Source organism: Mauremys reevesii, linkage group 1 (genome assembly GCF_016161935.1).
Source record: "Mauremys reevesii isolate NIE-2019 linkage group 1, ASM1616193v1, whole genome shotgun sequence".
Classification (NCBI taxonomy): Eukaryota; Metazoa; Chordata; order Testudines; family Geoemydidae; genus Mauremys; species Mauremys reevesii.
This window is the reverse complement of record NC_052623.1, coordinates 289,365,762-289,386,356: the sequence shown is the minus strand read 5'-3', so window position 1 is coordinate 289,386,356 and position 20,595 is coordinate 289,365,762. Positions and strand designations below refer to the sequence as shown.

General features: G+C 42.3%; 1 protein-coding gene across 12 annotated transcripts in view; it reads left to right on the top strand.

Annotated features, from left to right (window-relative positions):
- The window catches only part of SYT1 (synaptotagmin 1), a 510,654-nt gene that overhangs the window by 415,806 nt on the left and 74,253 nt on the right, over positions 1 to 20,595 (top strand). For all 12 annotated transcript variants that reach the window (XM_039507883.1, XM_039507873.1, XM_039507853.1 and 9 more), the window contains one exon: positions 19,601 to 19,718. In XM_039507883.1, the coding sequence (XP_039363817.1) occupies positions 19,601 to 19,718 (118 nt within the window). The remainder of the gene's footprint in view (positions 1 to 19,600; positions 19,719 to 20,595) is intronic.

Sequence of the window (20,595 nt, the reverse complement as noted above, 5' to 3'; positions counted from 1 at the left end):
TGTGTTGGGGACTATCAGTACCTCAAGAGGAGGCGATAGGAGTTGGGCTTCCAGGGGGACTCCTTATTTTAACACTCAAGCAAGCTTCATAGAAATTAAAGATGGAAGATACCAATTAACCATCTAGTTTGTTGAACCCCCAGTGCAGAAACTCTGTAAGTGAGAGTTAAGGTCATTTATACAAAGAGCAGTTCACTTCACCAGTCATTTTCTGTTATATAAAAGATGGACAAATGATCGAATAGGCCTTTTCCGTCTCTAATAATAATATTTGGCTCTTACATAGATCTATAGATAGTGATTTACAAAGGAAAGTATCATTATCCCTATGGAGATGCTGCCCACGGTGCCAGACAAATTTTTTAAAATTTAAGTTTTTATTTAACTGAATATGAAAATGAACTTCTGTGTTTTCAGCTGTGGTGTTTAATTATATATTAAAATTATTTTACATTTTTTAAATTGTCATGGTGGTGCAGAATTTTGTATTCTCATTGCACCATGCTGTGTTATAGCATTTCTCAGCAGGAGAGATAGGGGACAGTTGGACTTTTGGAACTTGCAAGGCAGTTTAGGTTTGTGGGGAAAGCATCTTAGCTGGATGTTAAAATCACCAGCAGTTAATTAGTTGCTGTTTACCAGGAAATTTGCAGCATAAAATGTTATAACTTCAGAGATAACACCCCACTGAGATGAATGTGGGGGTGAACACTGCCTGCTTGGAACTATTGTTTCAGGATTTGCAGAACTATATATTTCCTTCAGGGCCCCTCACATTTATGATGTTGGTAATCCTATTACACACCTTCCTTGAAGTAGCATCCTCTTTCTGCACTCCCTCTCTGGAAAGAAATGTGCATATGGTGGTCATGGGCATTTTTATGTCATAAATGAGGGATTTAATTGGCTCATTGAAATCAAAAGGGGAAAAAAAGCCAATTTGTGTGTCTTGATTCACCTCAGACTACATGGAGATACAGCCATCAAGCGTACCACCAAAACAGTAGAAAAGAAACCAAATATTCCACCGTGGAATTAAAATCTGCCTCCTTTGGGGCCTTTCTGTTTCTGGGCAGCAGGCTGAACAGCGTGTGTTCTGAGGTCAGAAAACCTTGTGGTGCTTATTTGTCAGAAGCAAGTTAATTACCCATTTGACTTCCACATGCAGAAATGCGTCTTGAGCAAGTCTGCTAAAAAAGTACTTCCCGGCATCTATATATTTGCAGCTAGTGTTAAAACATCTTTTACCAATCAATATACAAAAAAGAATAATACCAGGCAGAGTACATTCCTGACAATGAATAATACCAGACGGAGTACATTCCTGACAAGTGTGCAGAAGGTCAGTGGAGCAAAATGGAGTTACAACAAGAAAGGAAGGAATAGCAGAGAGAAGCTTTGCTTTTATTTTATTTTTTTTAACAACAATATTTTTTTTTGTCCTTGTTGAAGTACAGGACAGAGAATAGAGGAAATGGATAAATTCAAGTTCACTAAACTTGAATGTTTAACATGCTATGGCATTTGGAAAGTAATGTTATACAGGTTTTTTTATAAGCTTCTTAGAAACGTGGTGGGAGAGGTCAAAATGATCTCAGCTAATTCTTTCTAAAAGGTTTACAGAGAGTCTGGATTGCTCAGGGGCGGGCAGTGGTCTGCCAACCAATTGCCTCTAGGTCTTTAGTTCAGATGATTGGTATGCCAATCATTTACATTGGTTGAAATCCAGTTCAAGGGAAAGATTCTTCCCTCTATGCTGCAGATGCATTAAAGAGGGCTTTGTCTTGCTGTGGACCTGCAGGGGGAATTCTGGTCTAGTCAGCCAAATTTTTTTCTGGGGTCTCCTGGTGTGCACACATTGTAATAGCAGCTCTGGCACTTTGTGCTCTGCTACATCTGGTGGCAGATGCAGAGGGGCAGTGGATATGTGTCCCTTGTTTTGTGTCTATGGGTTTGCCTGCATCCTTCTTTCCCAGCCTTATTTAGACAGCCAACGTCTGGGATGTACTGTCCAGAAGCAGAAACTGCATTCCTCATAAGGATTCTGGTCATCCCCCTTTACAGGAGTCCAAGAAGAAATGGGAGCTCCATGCATTTCCCCCACACTCTTTGCAAACCCATGCAGGGTGTAGCTAGATTCTGGCCCCAAGTCAGTAAGTGACCAAAAATCATTATCTGTTTGCTGTTAGATAAACTGAGTTCATGAGCCAGATATTTGTGTCTAAATATTATAATACCCCATCATAGGTTTCAATAATTGGCAAGCTTGTTTGGCAGTCTCTCAGCATAGAGATCTGCATTGTAATAGACTGAGGAAATACCAGCTTTCGCACTGGTGAAATTGGTCCACTCAAAAAAAAAAAAAAAAAGTTGGGGCACATTGGTGTTGCAGTGTTCCTGCTACCCATGCTGTACCCACTCTGTGGAGAACTAGAGCTTTCCAGAAGCATCAGAAAAAGGCATTAGGTTTGGGAGTAGTAGTCCATGAAAAAGAGAAATTAGTCATTTTCTTCATTTTCTTTTTTCTGGCAGTTCTTAAACACCAATTTAGACCATGTCATCGATTACCATAGTAACCATTTAGCCTCTTTTCTGAGCCTTTTGTGTTTCAGCTTAGTTTAACAACTTGCTTAACTGACAGCTGAAGCACTTCATACTGTAGCTATGATAGGTACTGGTAGCACGAATTGCCTTTTTTAAAAAAAAATTGCAGCTATAGTCTAAAACACAGCACAATATTGTAAACCGTAGTGTGTTGGACTTTTACTGTAGAGTACTGTAACATTTTAAAAGATTAGATTACAAGAAGTTAGTGTATGATATTCTCATGTGTCCATTGGCCCCTTCCTGTTTACTTTCTGTGATAGGTGGAAGGCCTGCAGGGATTACTAATACCTATTTTATATCTTAAAAACTGTTTTGGATCCATCTAATTATGCACATACCTGGTCTCTGTAATCATACGTCCTTATTGCTATAACTCTCATACTTCCTTTCCCCTTTCCTTCATCTCTTTGTTACACTTACTTGTTGTTATCGTACCCCTAGAAAGACCATTGGCTGCATCATGTCTTAAATTAGAATATAAATTCTTTGAGGGAAGCCTTTTATTATGTGTTTATACAGCACCTTGCACAGTGAGGCCCTAGTCCTGACTGGGCACCTATCAGTTATATATAATATAACTAATAATGTAGACAAACCCCTTCCACTTAATTTCTGTTTCAGGATTTTATGCATTCCTTCCTGCTACGCTAGTAAGAAACTGACTTTTCTAGGTTTTAAGACTTTGCAATGTGTCTTACATACATGCAATCTCTTTTTGTAGGACTGATTATAGTGAATCTTTAATTTCTGTCATGTAGATCAAGGTGAATAATAAATTCATAATAATTATCATTCTCAGATATCGACAGGTTGCACATACAGGTTGCACAGAGAAAATATTTAAGAAAACAAAAAATGGATATAAATGCTGTTCTGTAGATTAGTCTAGAACATACATTTATAAAGGTGGTAAAGAACAATTTGAATTGTATAGTACCATCTATATCATCTGGGTTTCTCACACTGGAATCACTGTCAGAACAAGACTATTCTGTGAAGATCAAACCAACACCCTTCTCAACTTTCTCTCTCACTAAAATCACTGACACCCCTGTTCTCTCCCCTGCACCTCCATTGGAGAACATAGTAAAGTTAGACTGATCTCCTAACTTCTCATCCTGGTTGGCTATTTTTGAATTGTTCCATCATTCTGCATATGTGATTTTGATAGTGATAGCTTAGTTGCACTTTTTGGCCTGTGTACTTTAAGGTGATATTGCTCTTTCATGATGGCTCTTTGGTCAGGATATTCAATTTTTGTGAATTGTTCTCTGCTGAGAGCATTTTCATTGTGCATATGTTAAAAATGCAGGCCCAGGTATGGCACAGAAACATATCTGTCTTTTCTGATCTAGCCACAGTGGAACAAACCAATAAAGCCTCCATGATGATTGATTTAGTTCTGTTAGCAGTCTTTAGTACCACTGACCATGACGTTTTGTTGACTCATTTGTGGTGCTCTGATTGGATAGAAGGAATGGATGAAGTGGTCCTTTCCTTCTTCCTGCAGAGATGCCACGGTGTAGAGTGAAATCTGCCTCAAAGGGGCTTTAGAATGTATATTGCCACAGGGTTCCATCTCATTACCCCTGCTGGCTGCTAGGACAGAGTGCAAGGCACTGTGGGCTGCAGTCATCCGTATGCAGGTGACATGCAGCTCTGACCTCCTTTTGAATCCACATTGTACTGTCTCTGTGCTTCTCAGTTCTGAGTGATGATTTGGATCTGGATGGGAGAGAACTGACTGAGATTTAACTTGATGACGCTGGTGGGCCTGAAGATTCATTTTAAGGATTGCATCTGCACTTACAAACATAGAAATAATGCCAGAGAGTAGTTGTAGTCTTGAGTGCCTTTTTTTCATTTGTGGCTAACCATGATACTGCATTCTTTCTTCTTCAACACAGACCTTGTCACAGAAATGTATACCTATGGCATTTCCAAGCAGAGTTAGTGTAATGTGCAGTTTATAGGGCTTCCAACGTAAAGAAACTAAAGTTGGTGCAAAACATGGCAGCCGACCTTCTAAGTGGGTTGGATGGATGGTTACATGTGTTCCACTAGCTCCCGAATCAGTTGTGGATACAATTTAAAGTGCTTGTAGTAGTCTTCTAAAGTTCTACATTGTCTGATACCCAGTTATTTATGTTCTGCCTCTCCTTATCTTCCATAACAACTTTTAAAATCCATTGAGGAATCTCTGTTGTTGATGCCTGGCCTTGCTGCCAGTTCAGAAAACTGCGTGCATTATCATCTGAGTATCCTAATATCCTGAACTTATTTCTCCTGACTGTCTATTAGTGCCCAAGCCAGAAATTAGTTTCACATTATACTGCACATGTTTTTGGTTCATTTAGGCTTTTATATTAATCAGTCAGGCTGAACATTAATTTCTTCTAATGCTGTTTTCTTTGAAAGGCAGGACATTTGAATTGATTTTGATTACTCTAATTTTTGTTTGCACTTTTGTACAGAAGGTAGACACAATTGTTAAAGGTGCTATACCAGGCAAAATAAATTCCCACATGAGTAAATTTCCTTTAGTAACTATGGTTTTCTTTTTTGTAATTTTAGATGTAATTTCCTTCATTTTCTTACTTTCCATATTACTTTTTAAAATATTAACCTGTACATTACAATGTGCATCAAAACCCTACTAAAGAAACCTAAGTATTTGCATGTGTTATCCAAATATGCAACTAATCTAATGTTTTCGCCTGATTTCTACAATGGGAGATGTTTCAGCTCATTGACATTTGACATAGCTACCAAGAATTTTTTTAAAAAATCTATTATTTACTGAACAGTGTCAGTTAATATTTGATACTGATTGCTACAGGAACACACAAGTATGCAATAAATGTGCTTCTATGTCACCAGATCCTGGCTAAGGTTTGAATTTTCAAGTAGCAAACGAATCATAGAAGGCAGAGATAGAAATAATCTATTGGATTAGCCAGTCAAATTTCTTGCCATGGCAGGATTGTTCTCTATTGTACGTTTGCTAGTATTCTGTCCAGTCTCATTGTATATATTCCATGTGAAGGGGGTTCCATGTCTTTCCTTGCAATCCTATTCCACTGCCCTAATGCATTTTTGTCAGGAAGTTTCCCCCTGATAATATATCATCAAAAAGGAGTGACTGTAGCTAGGTATTATTCACAAACAGAAGAATTTCCCCGCTTCCTAGACTGGACACAGCTGCAACAAAACAGAGGAAGTATATATAGGAAAATACTTTTGGAAAAGAAGCAAGTAATGCAATTGTTAATTAAGTGGGATTAATTTTGTGCATCAATTTACTAAAGTGTCCGTCTCCAGAAATAGTTTATGGGTCAGGGTCCAAACTTTAGATAAAATTAAAGAAAGCTAGAGCTGATTCCTACAAAAAGCAGCCATTCCTTAAAATCAACTGACCAACCAAAGAAGAAGTTGTGAAAAAGAATGGTCAAAATGATCAAGGTGTTACCCATCTTAATAGCAAGCTGCCTTGCACCACGCCTCAAACACAGCCACAGAGGGAGTTCCATAGATTGGATCCGTGACTGAGGACCCCATCTCCCACAGAACTTGTAGAGAGAGAAAATCTATATGATCTCGATATGCTTGGAGAGTCATGTGGGAGAGATAGTTGCTCAAATATTTTTAATGGACTTCATACAGTACTAATAAGGCCTTAAATGAAGTATGTTTATAGCTTCTGCAGTATTTATAAAGTGTAAAAAATGTTCTAATGTCTGTGAGAGCTGTGACTAAATCCATAATCGTTTCTTCATTTGCAGTGCCAAGCCCCCTTCCCAGTTTTCTCAGTCCCAGCAGCGCTGATCCTTTTCAGGCTGTGTGCCACCATCTTAGCTCCAAGAGTACTGAAAGTTCCATGGTTTGCTCAGGGCCGGTGCAAGGATGTTTCGTGCCCTAGGCAAAACTTCCACCTTGCGCCCCCCCACACACACACCCCTGCTCTGAGGCGCCCCCTCCCACGGCAGCTCCTCCTCCGCCCTGAGGTGCCCCCCTTGTGGCAGCTCCCCACCCCCACCCTCCACCCTGAGGCACCACCCCCACCCCAGCTCACCCCTGCTCCGCGCACAAGCACCCCGAGCACGCCATCGCTGCTTCACTTCTCCTGCCTCCCAGGCTTGCAGCGCCTCAGCTGATTGGCGCCGCAAGCCTGGGAGGCAGGAGAAGTGAAGCAGCTCACCCCTGCCCCGCCTCCTCCTCGAGCACACCATGGCTGCTTCACTTCTCCCGCCTTGCGGCGCCAATCAGCTTAGGCGCCGCAAGCCTGGGAGGTGGGAGAAGTGAAGCAGCCACGGCATGCTCGGGGAGGAGGCGGGGTAGGGGTGAGCTGGGGCGGGGAGCTCCCCTGCGTGCCCCCCCTTACTTGCTGCAGGCGGCCCTCCCCACGCTCCCCTGCCCCAGCTCCCTCCGCCTAAATGCCGGTGGCGACTGGGGCAGCCAAAGATCTGGCCGCTGCGGTCGCTGCCAAAGAAAATGGCGCCCCCCAAATCCTAGCACCCTAGGCGACTGCCTAGGTCGCCTAAATGGTTGCACTGGCCCTGGGTTTGCTGTGTTCTCTTTTTCATACTCTTTCTTTCCTATTGACACCACTTTAGGTTTCTTGGCCTCTTTGATGCTGCTTTCTTGCTTTTCATCCTCTTGAATTTTCTTGGTCATCTTCTGGCTCTCCAGCTGCTGCTTCTTGAGTTTGAAAGGACTCAGGGTACCAGTGTTCTCCCTCTGCTGGACATTACCGCTTAGTTACCAAGCTCCCAAACCTTCTTTATTGCGGTTGCTGTTCTTTTAAACATTTAACATTGAACCAGAGCTTTCTTGTGTGCAGCTAGGGAGCACCTGCTGTGATGGAAGCAGACACAGCCATGGTGTTTCGTTCTAAAAGACATACTGAGGCTGGAGGATTTGTGGATTTTGAAATCTCTTGGTTATCTTTTTCTGGAATCTTCACAGCAGGAGGAATGGATGTAGCTGGAACATTTTGCAGAATTATCAGAAATTATAAATAATTATATTACTATGACACTATCCACCTTTCCCTTTATCTCCACCCACTGGTTTGTTTACTCTATCTGTTTGCTTTTATCCTTAATCAAGATTGTAAGGTCATTGCATCAGGAAATCTATTTATGCTACATGTTTGTACAGCACCTAGCACAGTGGAGCACCGATTCCTGACTGCGACCTCTAGGTGCTACTGTAATACAAAAAATAATAATGTATTAGGAGCTAGTTTGTGTGTACAAAATCAAGCTTTGCTCACATGTATTCTTAAGCTTTTAAAATCCAAACATTTTAATTACAGTCCTTTGATGGCTACTGGCCTTGTACATTTTCTGATACACGGTATAATGTCAATCTAAAATCTCTGATTCAATCGCTTTCAGAATCCAAGGCAATCTTTTGATAGTAGGAACTGCATTAACTAAGCAGTAATGTGCACATACTTATTATGAAAGATGTCTTTAAATCAAGCAAGGGCACTGTACTATGGCCTCCCTTGTCCTCTCACAATAGGACAAAGATTATCTTTAGAGTAGCTACAATAGACACATAATTTTACCATAATTATGGAAAAGCATTCCTATTTGACTTCTTACAATGTCTGGTAATCAAAAAAAAAATTCCTTCAAATGTATTACATTTCCTCTCGGTGTTGTACTTAGACTATTCACTCAGAGAAGAGCCTTGTGACATGCTATAGTTAATAAGTTTTCCATGCTGTCAAAAGTAATAATATTAATGTGCCATTCTGAGTTAAATTAATTTTGTTTTGTGCATTGGCCTGCATAAACGTGAGTGACATTTAGAAATATGATCAGGCAGGAGCTGAGGAGAAGCCAAGTGGCAAAACCGAATGAGATGCAATCATTAGAGCATAACAGCCAGCTGCAAGCATTTGTGGGGTAGGCAAAGAGTTACAAAATGCCTTTCCATCATGCTTTTGGGGTATTTGTTTTAGTTCATTTTCCCCCTTCTCATTTATTCAGAAATTACATTTCCCCTCTTTTTAATTAGGAACTCAAGATGTTTGCTAGCGTGGCTCCCTGTTTTGAAATGGAAGTGCACATTCCTGCTAATCTCTGATTTCAAGTGCCTTGAGCCACAGTTTATTCTCATTCCACAAGAGGCAGCTGATTGTAATAGCTTGTAAACTGATGACCATGAAGTAGTATTTTCAACTCATAATGACAGTGTTTATTCCTATTTCTTCTGCTTTTTTAAAAAAACATCAGTTTCTATAAACAGTTAAAAGTAATGAAGAGTACCAAAAGGGGGAGGCTAACAGAGGATGAGTAATAAATATTGTGATCAAAATGATTGGTCCAAGTTGTTGCCTAACTTGCCTTCAGCTCTGATTTGCCAATACACTGGAGCGCATTAAATTATTAGGCCATTTAACACAATATGAATCCATTATTTTTCTACATACTTTTCACTGCTTTGTTATTGTGACGAGAGAGAGGCCATGAAGCCATGCACTAGTAACCGGTGATATAAATTAGTGCAGTTGGATTTAAAAATAAACAAACAGCCCAGTTTCGACAGGTCTGCTATCACTACTCTGTCTTCCCTCTCTATGAAAAGATCCTACCACTGGTGGAACCTCTGCTATTTCTAACCTAACAGATCAGTAGGTGTGAGAAAGTTACATGCCAAAGGAGTAAGAAGAGTAGGGTTGTAGTAGGAAAAGCAAACAACTGGAATGTACAAGATAAAGCAGCTCCTCCTCCTTTCTTACCCAGTCCTATTTTTAAACCCAGATCTCCACCTACTTGCTCAGCATGTAATTTACATCAGATTGATGATTTTGCTCTTTCCATTACATAGATTTGTAATTTACACCGCTATGTACAGCAACTTCCAATTTGGTCCTTTACTTCTATGTTTAACCCTAACTACCATTTTTTCACTGAGGAGCCAGAGCTAGGATAGATCATCTAGTGCTTTCAATAAATTATCCTGATTCACACAACCATTTCAGGTTCCAGTTCAAAACTGCCCTCCTGTTTTTGAAAACCTGTCTCCTAGACCTTGCCTCTTTGATACCATCTCCCCTCTCTCTATTCATTTAGCACCTGCTTCCTTTCTGTCCCTTCCCAGAATTTTGTCACTGATGCAAAACCCTTCTTCCCTGTCATTTGGAACTGGCTTTCTGTATCTCTCGGCCCTCATGGACTTTCCACATCTCTTCTTAAAACATAACGTTTATCACTTGACTGTGCCTCTTAATTTTCTCTGTTGAGTTTGTGACCAAATGCTTTAATTTTAATTATTTTTTTTATTTTAATTTTAATTCAGTTTTGCATACTGAGGTTCTACCAAGGGAGGTTTGAAGAGCGAATATGACCAGTGTATTGGGTCTAAGCCCCAGTAATAGTAAAATCAAGCAGCGAGATATTTTGTCCATTGGTACTTGAGATCACCTTGGAGGTTAATCACCCGGACTTCAGTGAATAAAGCCTGCTTTCTAAGTAAGAAGGTGCATGATAGGACAGCTATCTGTACATTATTTATATTTAATAATAACCTAAAATATTTTAATCAGGAAGTGTGGGTTGTGCAGTTCTGAAGAAGATTTATTTAAAAATAACTTCTTAGGGATTTTTAGCACCTGTATAGGTACACTGAGGCAGCTGTTTTCTTGATAACATGGAAGCAAAATAATCTTAGCACTGCAAAGGAATAGTTCTGCTTGTCAGGTTAATAATTTCATAGAATTAATCTAGTCCAGTCCCCTGGACTCATGGCAGGACTATGTATTATCTAAACCATCCCTGACAGGTGTTTGTGTCGTTAAAGTCCCTAAATGTATATTTAGAGGGTCTATAATCTACATTTCAAAAGTCTGTAAATATGTATTTCCATAATCAGCTTTTTGAAAAGGTTGGGTGAAATTGTGCTACCAGTCTCACTGAATAGCACCTTTCACCAAGAGCAGTTCATGATGGGCAAGATATTACTCAGTGTAAATGAGGGTGGCAGAACATGCTCCTATGCGAATATATAGTTATGTTGTTATTAAGCCACTTTTGAAGATTTCCTGGTTTGTCATGTGAATAATAATTACCTCCAGGTGACTTTCTGTCTTTGCCAGCACAGTTGCTATTGATGTGATTGAGTTTATTTTGAAAAGAACATTAATACACACACTGTGTTGCTTGAGTAATGCTCAAATTGCTCCACAAATTGACAAAGCCAAAAAGATTCAATGCTACCACTGACATCCTGTTCTGAACTCTTCCCAATGCCCCTCTAGACAGGGCACCTCTTTCAGATTTCGGTGTGCATGAGAGAAACAGAGACATCTTTGGCATCATGGGCCCATCATCCCCTTTTGCAAAAAAAACCCATGAGAGAGGAAAAGATACTAAGGAAGGCCTGTGTGGTTCAGCATATGGAGTTTCCTAGCTACCACCTGCTCAAGAAGAAAGATTTGCAAGCATGTGAGGGCAGAGAGAGTGAGGATGGCCTTCCAGCAATGTGAAGCATGCGGCCCAACCTGGGAGAACTTGATGCAGTTGAGAGACTGCCTCTCCATGGGTCTCCATCCTCACTTAGGGTGACCAGACAGCAAATATGAAAAATCGGGATTGGGGTGGGGGGTAATAGGAGCCTGTATAAGAAAAAGACCCCAAAATCGGGACTGTCCCTGTAAAATCGGGACATCTGGTCACCCTATCCTCACTTAAGATATGTGTTTATAGCGCCTAATCCAACCCTGTGCCATCCCCACTTTTCCCAGAGAGTTGTAGAAGGTGTTGATTGGCATGAATGCTAATCATAGCATAAATTCTGTCTGGAAATGTTGCTGGGTTGCCAGGGAATAATGATACACGAAGGAGTCCTTTTCTCCCCCCTCCTTCCAATCTAACATGTAAACCTATCACCAAACCCAACAAATTGCAACTGCAACTTTCAAAAGCCACATTGCAGCCCCTTTAAATGCTCCTTTTTCTGATAGTTTTCTACTCCTCTCAGTGCTACACAGCAGACAAGCTGATAAGGCCCAATATTGTTTTGGGTTTTTTATTTGTTTTTTAAAGTGTGTCAGAAACATCAACTTTTTGTATCATTCTATAAAAAGTATGATAAATACTATATGCTAGAGAGGGGCTCTATTCCTAGAGATTAAGCACCATGAATGAGAGTAATCTGTGTATACAGCAAAAAAATTTTCAATACCTCGTTAGGAAACTATTTTACCAAGACAAAAGTGCAGAATCAAGAGGAGAATCATCAGAAAAGCATGAGCCACTCAGAATCTTCTCTACAAGACAGCTTCTATCTCAATAGGTCTTAAACTGGCCTTTTGTAAAGCAGCAAAAATGGTGCCTGTGCTGTCTGTTAAAGTCATGAATTCATTTCGGTTCTGCTCAGTTGCAGCCTCTTTAAAAGTAATGAAATTATCAAGCTGCTTAGATGGAAGGAACCTTCTGATTGGCAGTTGGACATTCTAAGAGAATAGGTTAATGTCTGTGAACCTCACAGTTGGATGTTTCTAACACTCTAACTGGAAGTTTCCATCCAGTGATCAAAGTAATTTATTAAAATAAAGTATTTATACACAAAGCTGAAAAAAATTCAAAATGACAATAAAGCCCTTCATGAGATAATCACCCCACCAGAGGCACTCATCTGTATCCTGTAGCCCTGTAGGGGTTGGCAATTATCTCACAAAAACCACACCTTTACTGATGGCTTTTTATTGCTTCACTGCAGTGCTGCCACTCAGAGTATTTTGTCTGCTGAATATTTCAAAAAGTTATCAGATAAATTACAGTACACATTAGAAATATAAAATTGAATGCAATACGGTACATATTAGGAATAAAAACTGGATGCAATACTTTATCCCCACAGGCAATTTCTTTGATGTGTAGGAAGCATTTATGGAATGCACTAGCACAGATTTGAACAAAAAATTGTGTACTAAAGCTGTTTTCTCAGGTTTTTCATTGTGATGGGCCCATGTTTTAATGCAGTTTCCCAAACTGTGGTCCTTGTAAAGCTTGTTGGTGATCTGTGAACTAGCTGTTCACATGGTACTGGCTCCTCCTCCTCATTTCCTAGATGCTAAATTGCATGCAAAGAGGCTAAAAATAAATGCTTTCCTAAAGTTACTCCTGCATGTAAACAATTGTAGTAGTTTCCACAGAGATCTTACATGATTGCGAATGGGAAGAGAGGCAATCCATATGAGACATGACAGTCTGTCTTTTAAGATGTGGTCCACCCCATGAAAAAATCTGGGAAAGTCTAATTTAATGTGTTGGCATATGAGAGCCTGTAACTTTTAAAAACCAAAAAGCATTATTGATTTGTATGAATATCAAGGATTAAAATCCCCTAACCTGAGGTAAAATGGTATTCCTTGTCATAAGGGGAGCTCTCTCTTGAGTTCTATACTTAATTTTAGAATAATTGAAAATTAAAAATTGATTTAAAGAAATACTGGCTGCACAATGCAGAGATATTCTTACTACTTAAAGCCCTGATTCTGCATTCTTCTTTCTTCCTTTTTTTCTTTCTTTGTATGGTTTTTGTAGGTAGCAACAACTACACATTTATATCTAAATTTGATAGCCAGCACATTGCTGCAGCACTGAGCTGGTGAACGACAAAAGAACGAAGGGGGCACTCAGATACGATGTGCTCCATTTTTTTGTGCCTTTGTGCCAAGCATCCAGTTTTCGACCAGAACACCCTGTTGAAAAGGCCTGGCGGCTCCGGTCAGCACAGTTGACAGGGCTGTTAAAAGTCCAGGCGGCAGTGCAACGGGGCTAAGGCAGGCTCCCTGCCTGCCTGCCTGGCTCCACATAGCTCCTGGAAGTGACCAGCATGTCTCTGTGGCCCCTAGGTGCAAGTGCAATCAGGGAAGTTCCATGCGTTAACCCTGAACCCCTTGTCCCAGGTCGGAACCCCCTCCTGCACCTCAACCTCCTTCCCCAGCCCAGAACCCCATCCTGGAGTCCACACCCCGCACCTCCTCCTACATCCCAACCCCGTGCCCCAGCCCAGAGCTCCCTCCCATACCCTGAACCCCTCACTTCTGAACCCGAGCCTGCATCCCCATCTGGAACCCTCACCCTCTCCTGCATCCCAACCCCCTCTCCCAGCCTAGTGAAAGTGAGTGAGGGTGGGGAAGAGCGAGCAACAGAGGGAGGCTGGAGTGAGGGGGATGGGGCATCAGAGAATGGGTGGGGTGGAGGTGGGGCAGCAAGGAAGGGGGAAGGGCAAAGGTGTTCAGTTTTGTGCAATTAGAAAGTTGGCAACCCTATGTGACCACAGTTGCATAGAGGTGTTTGCCTCATTTTCCATTTAAAGAAGGTTTGGCCACATCTCCCATGGGTTGTCCTGATGCGATTCAATACGTAGCAGTCTATCCGACTGTAGCGGGGTGGTCACCCCGCTCCAGCCCTGAAGGGGTTAAAGCAGCAGCTGCGAAAAGGTAGGCTGATGGGGAAAGCAGCCACAGCTGTGGCCAGCTTAATCAGGGCCCAGCTGGCCCTTATAAGAGGACAGTGGGCCAGAAGCTAACACACATTCACTCTCTAGCTTCCTGAGAGAGAAGGACCTGGCTGCCCGGTAGCTGAGAAGGGTACCTGAGGTGGAGCAGTGCTGGGGAAGGGCAGAGGGAGCTGGGGAGCTCCAGCCTATTAAAACCCCAGGCTGCTAAGAAGGCCAAAAAGGCGCTGGGGCTGCAGGGAGGCAGCCCAGAGACAGGCAAAGGCAGCAGGTCCTAACCCGCCTTGCCGATGGTGAGTGGCCATTACAGACTGCAGTCTGCCCCAGTGAGTGGGGGCTAGATGGAGACTGGCACTAGCCACTGAGGCAAGGTGGGGATAGAGAGTTGGCGGTTCCCCTGGGTGGGGAGACCCAGATTGTGGGTTGCTGCTGGGGGCAGAACCCCGATGATAGAGACACACTGGGGTCCAGGAGGGACACGGGGGCCACCGGCAGGCAAGCCACCGGCCTGCAGAGGGCACTCTGGGCTGGAAAGATCTTATTCCCAAATTTCCAGCAGGAGGCGCTGTGCCAGTGAGTCGTTGCCCCACCACACCGACATAAATCAAAACCTAGAGGTTCCTTGGAAGGGTCAACAACAAGCTGTTTGTTTTGAGCAGTCGAAACACTCTATGTCACTCTCCATTGAGCCTCAGCATCGAAGTTGGGTGTAAGGGTCTTGATGCGGTTCCATAAAGAGTTGTGGGATTTTAGTCTTTGGCAGGTTCTGCAGTTCATCGTGCAGCGGGAGCCTCACATTTGCATTGACATGGTTAAGAAAGCGAGATGTCTGAGCAGCTCTGCTAATCTGTGGAGGCTGGATGTGCAGTTGACTGGAGTCGATTTGAGCGTCCCTGTCGCTATGTGCTTAGCATTATAGAGTTGAGTGTCAAGGAGTTCACTGCTGTGAAACCACACTGGTTCATAATATTCAGCTGCAGAAAATACCAAGCCAATTGTTGCAGTTTGTAAGGTCCATGGACTGAACCCCATGATGTTCCGGCCAATTTTCTGATAAGCGCGACATGAGACCCGAACTTATCACGGTCAGGTGTTCTCGAAGTGTTGTCACAAGATGAAACTCCAGCCCAGTATAACACCAAGATATTTTGGGCCTCATGGTTGACGCTCTTGCCGCAGAACTGCACATCAAGTTTGGTATTAGCCATTTTATTGTTCAGATGGAAAGCAGTTACTACGGGGTTTTTTTCAGGTTAGGTCTAAGTTTCCAGCATTGGAAATAATCAGCCATTGTGCTAATAGCTCTGGTTAGGGTGCAGCTGATGGTATGGAGGCTTGTATGCTGAACAGCCAGGGCAACATCATCCGCATACGTGAATCTCCTTGACTCCGTCACTGGTATATCTGTGGTGTATAGATTAAAGAGTACTGGAGTCAGGTCAGAGCCCTGAGGGATGCCATTCTGCATTGAAAACCATGTGAGCAGGCCCCTGCACATGAATGGGGCCCTGCTGAAATCAGCCCATCTAGTTCTTAATGTAGGATTGGGGTGTAACATTTTAGTATGCGCTGCATGGATAGCATATATGTCTCCGTGCTGACAGACTATGGGTTCAAATCGCACAGCAGGATCTGGTTCATATTGAGTGTTGACTCTGAAATGATGGTGTAGAGGAGGTACTGTCCTATTCAAAGTATTGATACAGAAGTTTAACAAGAACTTCAAAGTAAATATATAAAATATATATTAATCACTATGGATGATATTTTCAAAAGCACTTAAGTTATTTAGGAGCTTAAATCCCAATGACAGTCAATAAAAATTATACTGCCAAAGTCACTTTTGAAAAATGGGACTTACGCTCCTAGGGCATTTAAGCTCTTTCAGAACTTTTACCTTGAGTGCCTAAAGATGCAGATAGGTACCTAGCGGGCTTGTCAAAAGCAGCGAAGCAGGTAAGATGCTTAATAGCTGTTGTCAAAAATAAAGTTGCTCTATAATCATTTCCTAACTTTTGAGTGCTTGACTTCGCAACCTTAAAAATGTTTTAATACAGTTATTTGCATATAATATTTATCTAAGGGCCAAAACCTGATTTTTATGCAGGACTCTCCATTGTTTCCTTTGGGGAGTTATGCGTGAAGACTTTTAGCAGTGTGTGGTTATTAAAAAGTGGCACTCAAACTTGCAGAGCTAGACAGCAACTTTGTCACTCTACAAAAATTAACAAAATCCCATCCAGTGTGGGAAAATATGATTACAGCATAGGGGAGGCTTTTCTGGATGTTACAGAGGGTAAAATAATAAATTTGTTCAAGTCAGTTAATGACAATGCCACTGTGAATTCATTCCCTCTCCGTGTACTGAAGTACATGCTACTTAGGAAAGCAAAAATTAAACCTGCCCAAATAATGGAATTAAAATACAACCGTGTATCATTAAAAATAGATCTGACATGAAACACATGTAATAGACAAAAATAATATCGTTACTTTTTTATGCCTCCCTTATCATTCCCTAATTATCTTTGTTTCTATCTGCTGTCATCTCTTCCTATGTTATGTCTAATTTAGGCCCAGTCCTTGACTATGGTGGGACTTTGTGCCAGAGTAAGAGTCTGTGCATGCAGCTTTTTGACACTCTCTTTTACATGTCCATAATATTTCAGGCACGCTTATGGATATGTTTAAAAAACATTATCAGTGATTTTCCTCCTCTTTCTTAGCTGAGGCTCTGATTTGTACACTTAGTTTCTTCAAAACTGGCAGCTGCCATATCCTCACCATGTTCCAAGTTGTTGACCAGCTGCACTTTCAAATTTGGCTAATTTGGATAAAACAAAAAATCTATCAAATAAATAGACTTGTATTGTACTGCAAAGATGCATTTGTGGGATGGAAAGATTTCTTTAAAGATAGTTCTTTTCTTTTCTCCCAAAATTAACTGTGGGATTAGATTATGTGCCAAAAGGAGCGCCATCGTTTGAAAGAGAAGCAGTGATGTCTGAAATGCCTAATTGAAATGTTTAGTGTAACCTGATTCTTCTGTTTGCTAAAGTAACACAGATAACGCCCCAGAGGCACCATTGTGAATGAGAGGAGATAGCAGATCTAATCACCCTCATGATAATTTCTGAGCAGTGTTTTTGTTCATTTATATCTCTCTTGTATCTTAAAGTTCAGAAGTATTTGTCCTTATTTTTAACACAAAGTTTCCATAATTTTGAGAGTAATTCAGTCTTCCTTGAAGTGCCATCACTGTAAGAAATATATTTAACAGCAAAACACAATAGGTTGTGGTCACAGGCTCCCCACTGATATGTTCAGGCGCTCGAAGCAAAATGAAGTGCCTCCAGGCACTCAAGATGTGTAGAGGTTAGCACTGTGACCCTTCCCAGAGCCGCCATCCTATCCAATCTGGTGCAATATGAAGGAGACAAGACCCTTTTGCAATCATAGAATCATAGAAATGTAGAGTGGGGAGGGACCTTGAGAGGTCATTTAGTCCAGTCCCCTGCACTGAGGTAGGACCAAGAAAACCTAGACCATCCCTGACACAGGTTTGTCTAACCCGTTCTTAAAAACCTCCATGGACAGGGATTCCTCAGCATCCCTAGGTGACGTGTTCCAATGCTTAGCTACCCTTATAGCTAGCAAGTTTTTCCTAATAACCAAACTAAATCTCCCTGGCTGCAAACTAAGACAATTACTTCTTGTTCTACCCTTTGTGGGCATAGGCAGAGGGTGAAGATATTGTTTGCGTGTGAGGGGCTGAGGAAAACTTAATAGCTACCCAGAGAGGACCGGTGTGTTGGAAAGTGAGCCTACCCCACATTCATTGGCCTGCAGAGTACGTACTGAGGTCCCCTACTACTGCCACTTCCTCCTTTCTGCAGGAGAGAGGGGACCTTTCTGTTCCCTAGGGGAGTGAAGCCCCTGCTACCATTCCTGAGAGGACAAGGAGTCCCAGTGCCACAGTTCATGCCTCGCTGGGAGAGGACCCCTACCACCAACACTCCTAAAAGATGAGGGATCAGAGTGCTGGGGCAGAGTTCCAGAGGTGGTGCCACGAGTGACCCAGGACATAGTGGGCCTCATCAGGTGGCTATTCAGTGGCCTTCCAAATCCTTCGATGGCATGTTTAGAGCTTCCATTACTGTGGTATAGAAGTCTATGGGAAGCAATTTGGTGGTCTCAGTTCCTTTCCCGCTGAACAAATAAATATCCATGCCCGATACAAATATTTACAAGTATTTTTCCAAAGCACTGCAGCTCACCACGAAAAATGAAGGGACATTTCAAGGGCAATAACTGACATTCTTAGCAGAGAGAGGCCAAAGACTGTACAGGTCAGGGAGACTGATATATTCTGTCACACACCGATCAGGGAGAAGTCATGTTGGCAGCAGTGGCTTCTGTCCCTCAGGGCTGGGCCCAGCTCTGTGCTGGGCCGGCATGGGAAAAACGGGGGGTAAGGTTGGAGAGTGGGCCTGTACAACCCTGCACTCACCCAGGGGACTTGGAGAACAAGCCCACCCAGCCCCACACTCACCCCAACAGCAGTGGCTCCCTCCTGTCCTGCAGGGCTGGACCCAGGGCTTGCAGAGCCAGCTCAACTAGCTGTATGTTCAATTTGGGCAGCAGCAGTTCCATCCTGTCCCAGAGTGCTGGCCAGGGCCCAGTTCCTCACTGCGTCCCATTGGCTCTTGGTGCTAGGAGGAGCCTGCAACTGCATCATGTGGTGCACTTCAGGGCTTCTCCTCAAGCTGGGCATGTGTTGGCAGGGGCAGATGTGTGCTGAGTTTATAGATTTGGGGGGGGCTGAACCCACTCTATCCTAGCCACCCGATGCCTGTGTTGGTGGGCCTGGAGAATATTGATGACTGTCTCTTTATAACAGCTTCTGACATATTTGAAGACTGATATCATGCACCTCAGTCAGCCTTCTGTCCTCTAAACTAAACATGCCAAAATTCTCACCTTTTCCTCATAGATCATGTCTAAACTTCTTGTCATATAATGGCTTCTGTTTGCATGGCAAAGCATGGTAAGAATGACCCCAGTTTACTGTTTCACTGACAATAATGTAATGATTATTTGGATAAGTGCTAACCAACCAGAAGCTGAAACACAATATGAGGAACAAAAATTGTAACTCATCTGCTTTGTGTTATAGCACAAGTGGAACCTCTGAAGGCCTGATCTTGTGGGATGCTGACTTTGTGCAACTTGCATTGAAGCCAACTGAACTCACGGGCATTCAGCACCTCACAGGATATAGCCCAATGAGCTTAAAACAGAGTTGCTGAAGCAGGGTTCAGGTTTCCCACTTTTTAAACTGAACAGCTTGAAGCTGATTTCTCAGACTGTAATATTACACATTTTATTTTAAAACAAGTGTTTGAAATACAATCCAATTAACCTACTTTGTGGGCTTTCAGAAGTCCATGTTTTTTTTAAAAATGTACTTAAACTGATTAAAAATAGCACATTTCCTTGTTTGTTTTCATAGCAAGAGAAGTTGGGTGATATCTGCTTTTCCCTTCGCTATGTGCCTACTGCTGGCAAGCTGACTGTCGTCATTCTAGAGGCAAAGAATCTGAAGAAGATGGACGTGGGTGGCTTGTCAGGTAAGTTTAAGGAAGTCTGCATGTAGCAGATACTCTGCTAACCTGTAAAGCAAAGGAACTGCTTTTCCACAATAGCCCTCTCCCTTGAGAAAGTGAAGAGTCTTGCTTATATTCTGGTGAATTTTGCAGTCACTGCTACTCATTGGATAGTTGTGTGCATGAGAGCCCATACATAACTTAAAAACAACTCAGTGCATTATGCATTGCGTTCAGGATTTAGACAAGATCTAAACAATTAAACAGTCAGATGACACTGCAACCTCACTGTAATTTCCTCCTTTCCTGTTGCCTGGAGATAAATATGGATTATTCAACTGGAAAAACTCTGATTATACTTCCTATTGTCTGTCTAATCTCCCACCAAACCTTGAGAATGAGCTGCATTTCTCTGCAATGTTTCAGACACTGTATAATACAGGTGCTTACAACAGGTCACTATACTGGCTAGTGATTGAGGTGCTGGGGGTGATTGCGTCTACATTGTAAGGGCTTGATTGTGACTGGCTCATGCACAAGGGTAGGAGGGACACCCTCTCTTGTTCCTATGTGCGGGGGTGGTCACAGTTGCAGTCCCTGTACTTGTGGGAGAACAGGGGTTGCTTCCTCCCTGCCCCATTGGATGCTCAATGCCCCAAAGGGGTTAGGAAAGCATGGCCCCATCTCCCTTTTGGCACCAGCTCATAGTAAGGCTGGCACACTGTGGGTAGGATCATATGCCATTCTAAGGGATGGTGAAGCCTGCACATGGGAAGTTTGGAGCAGGATTGTGAATCACAGTCCATCCCCAAAATCCTTTGGGAGTGGTAGAGCTCCACACTGATCTCCATTCATGGCTGTGTCTAAAATACAGAATCTAGCTAATGCATGAATTACACAT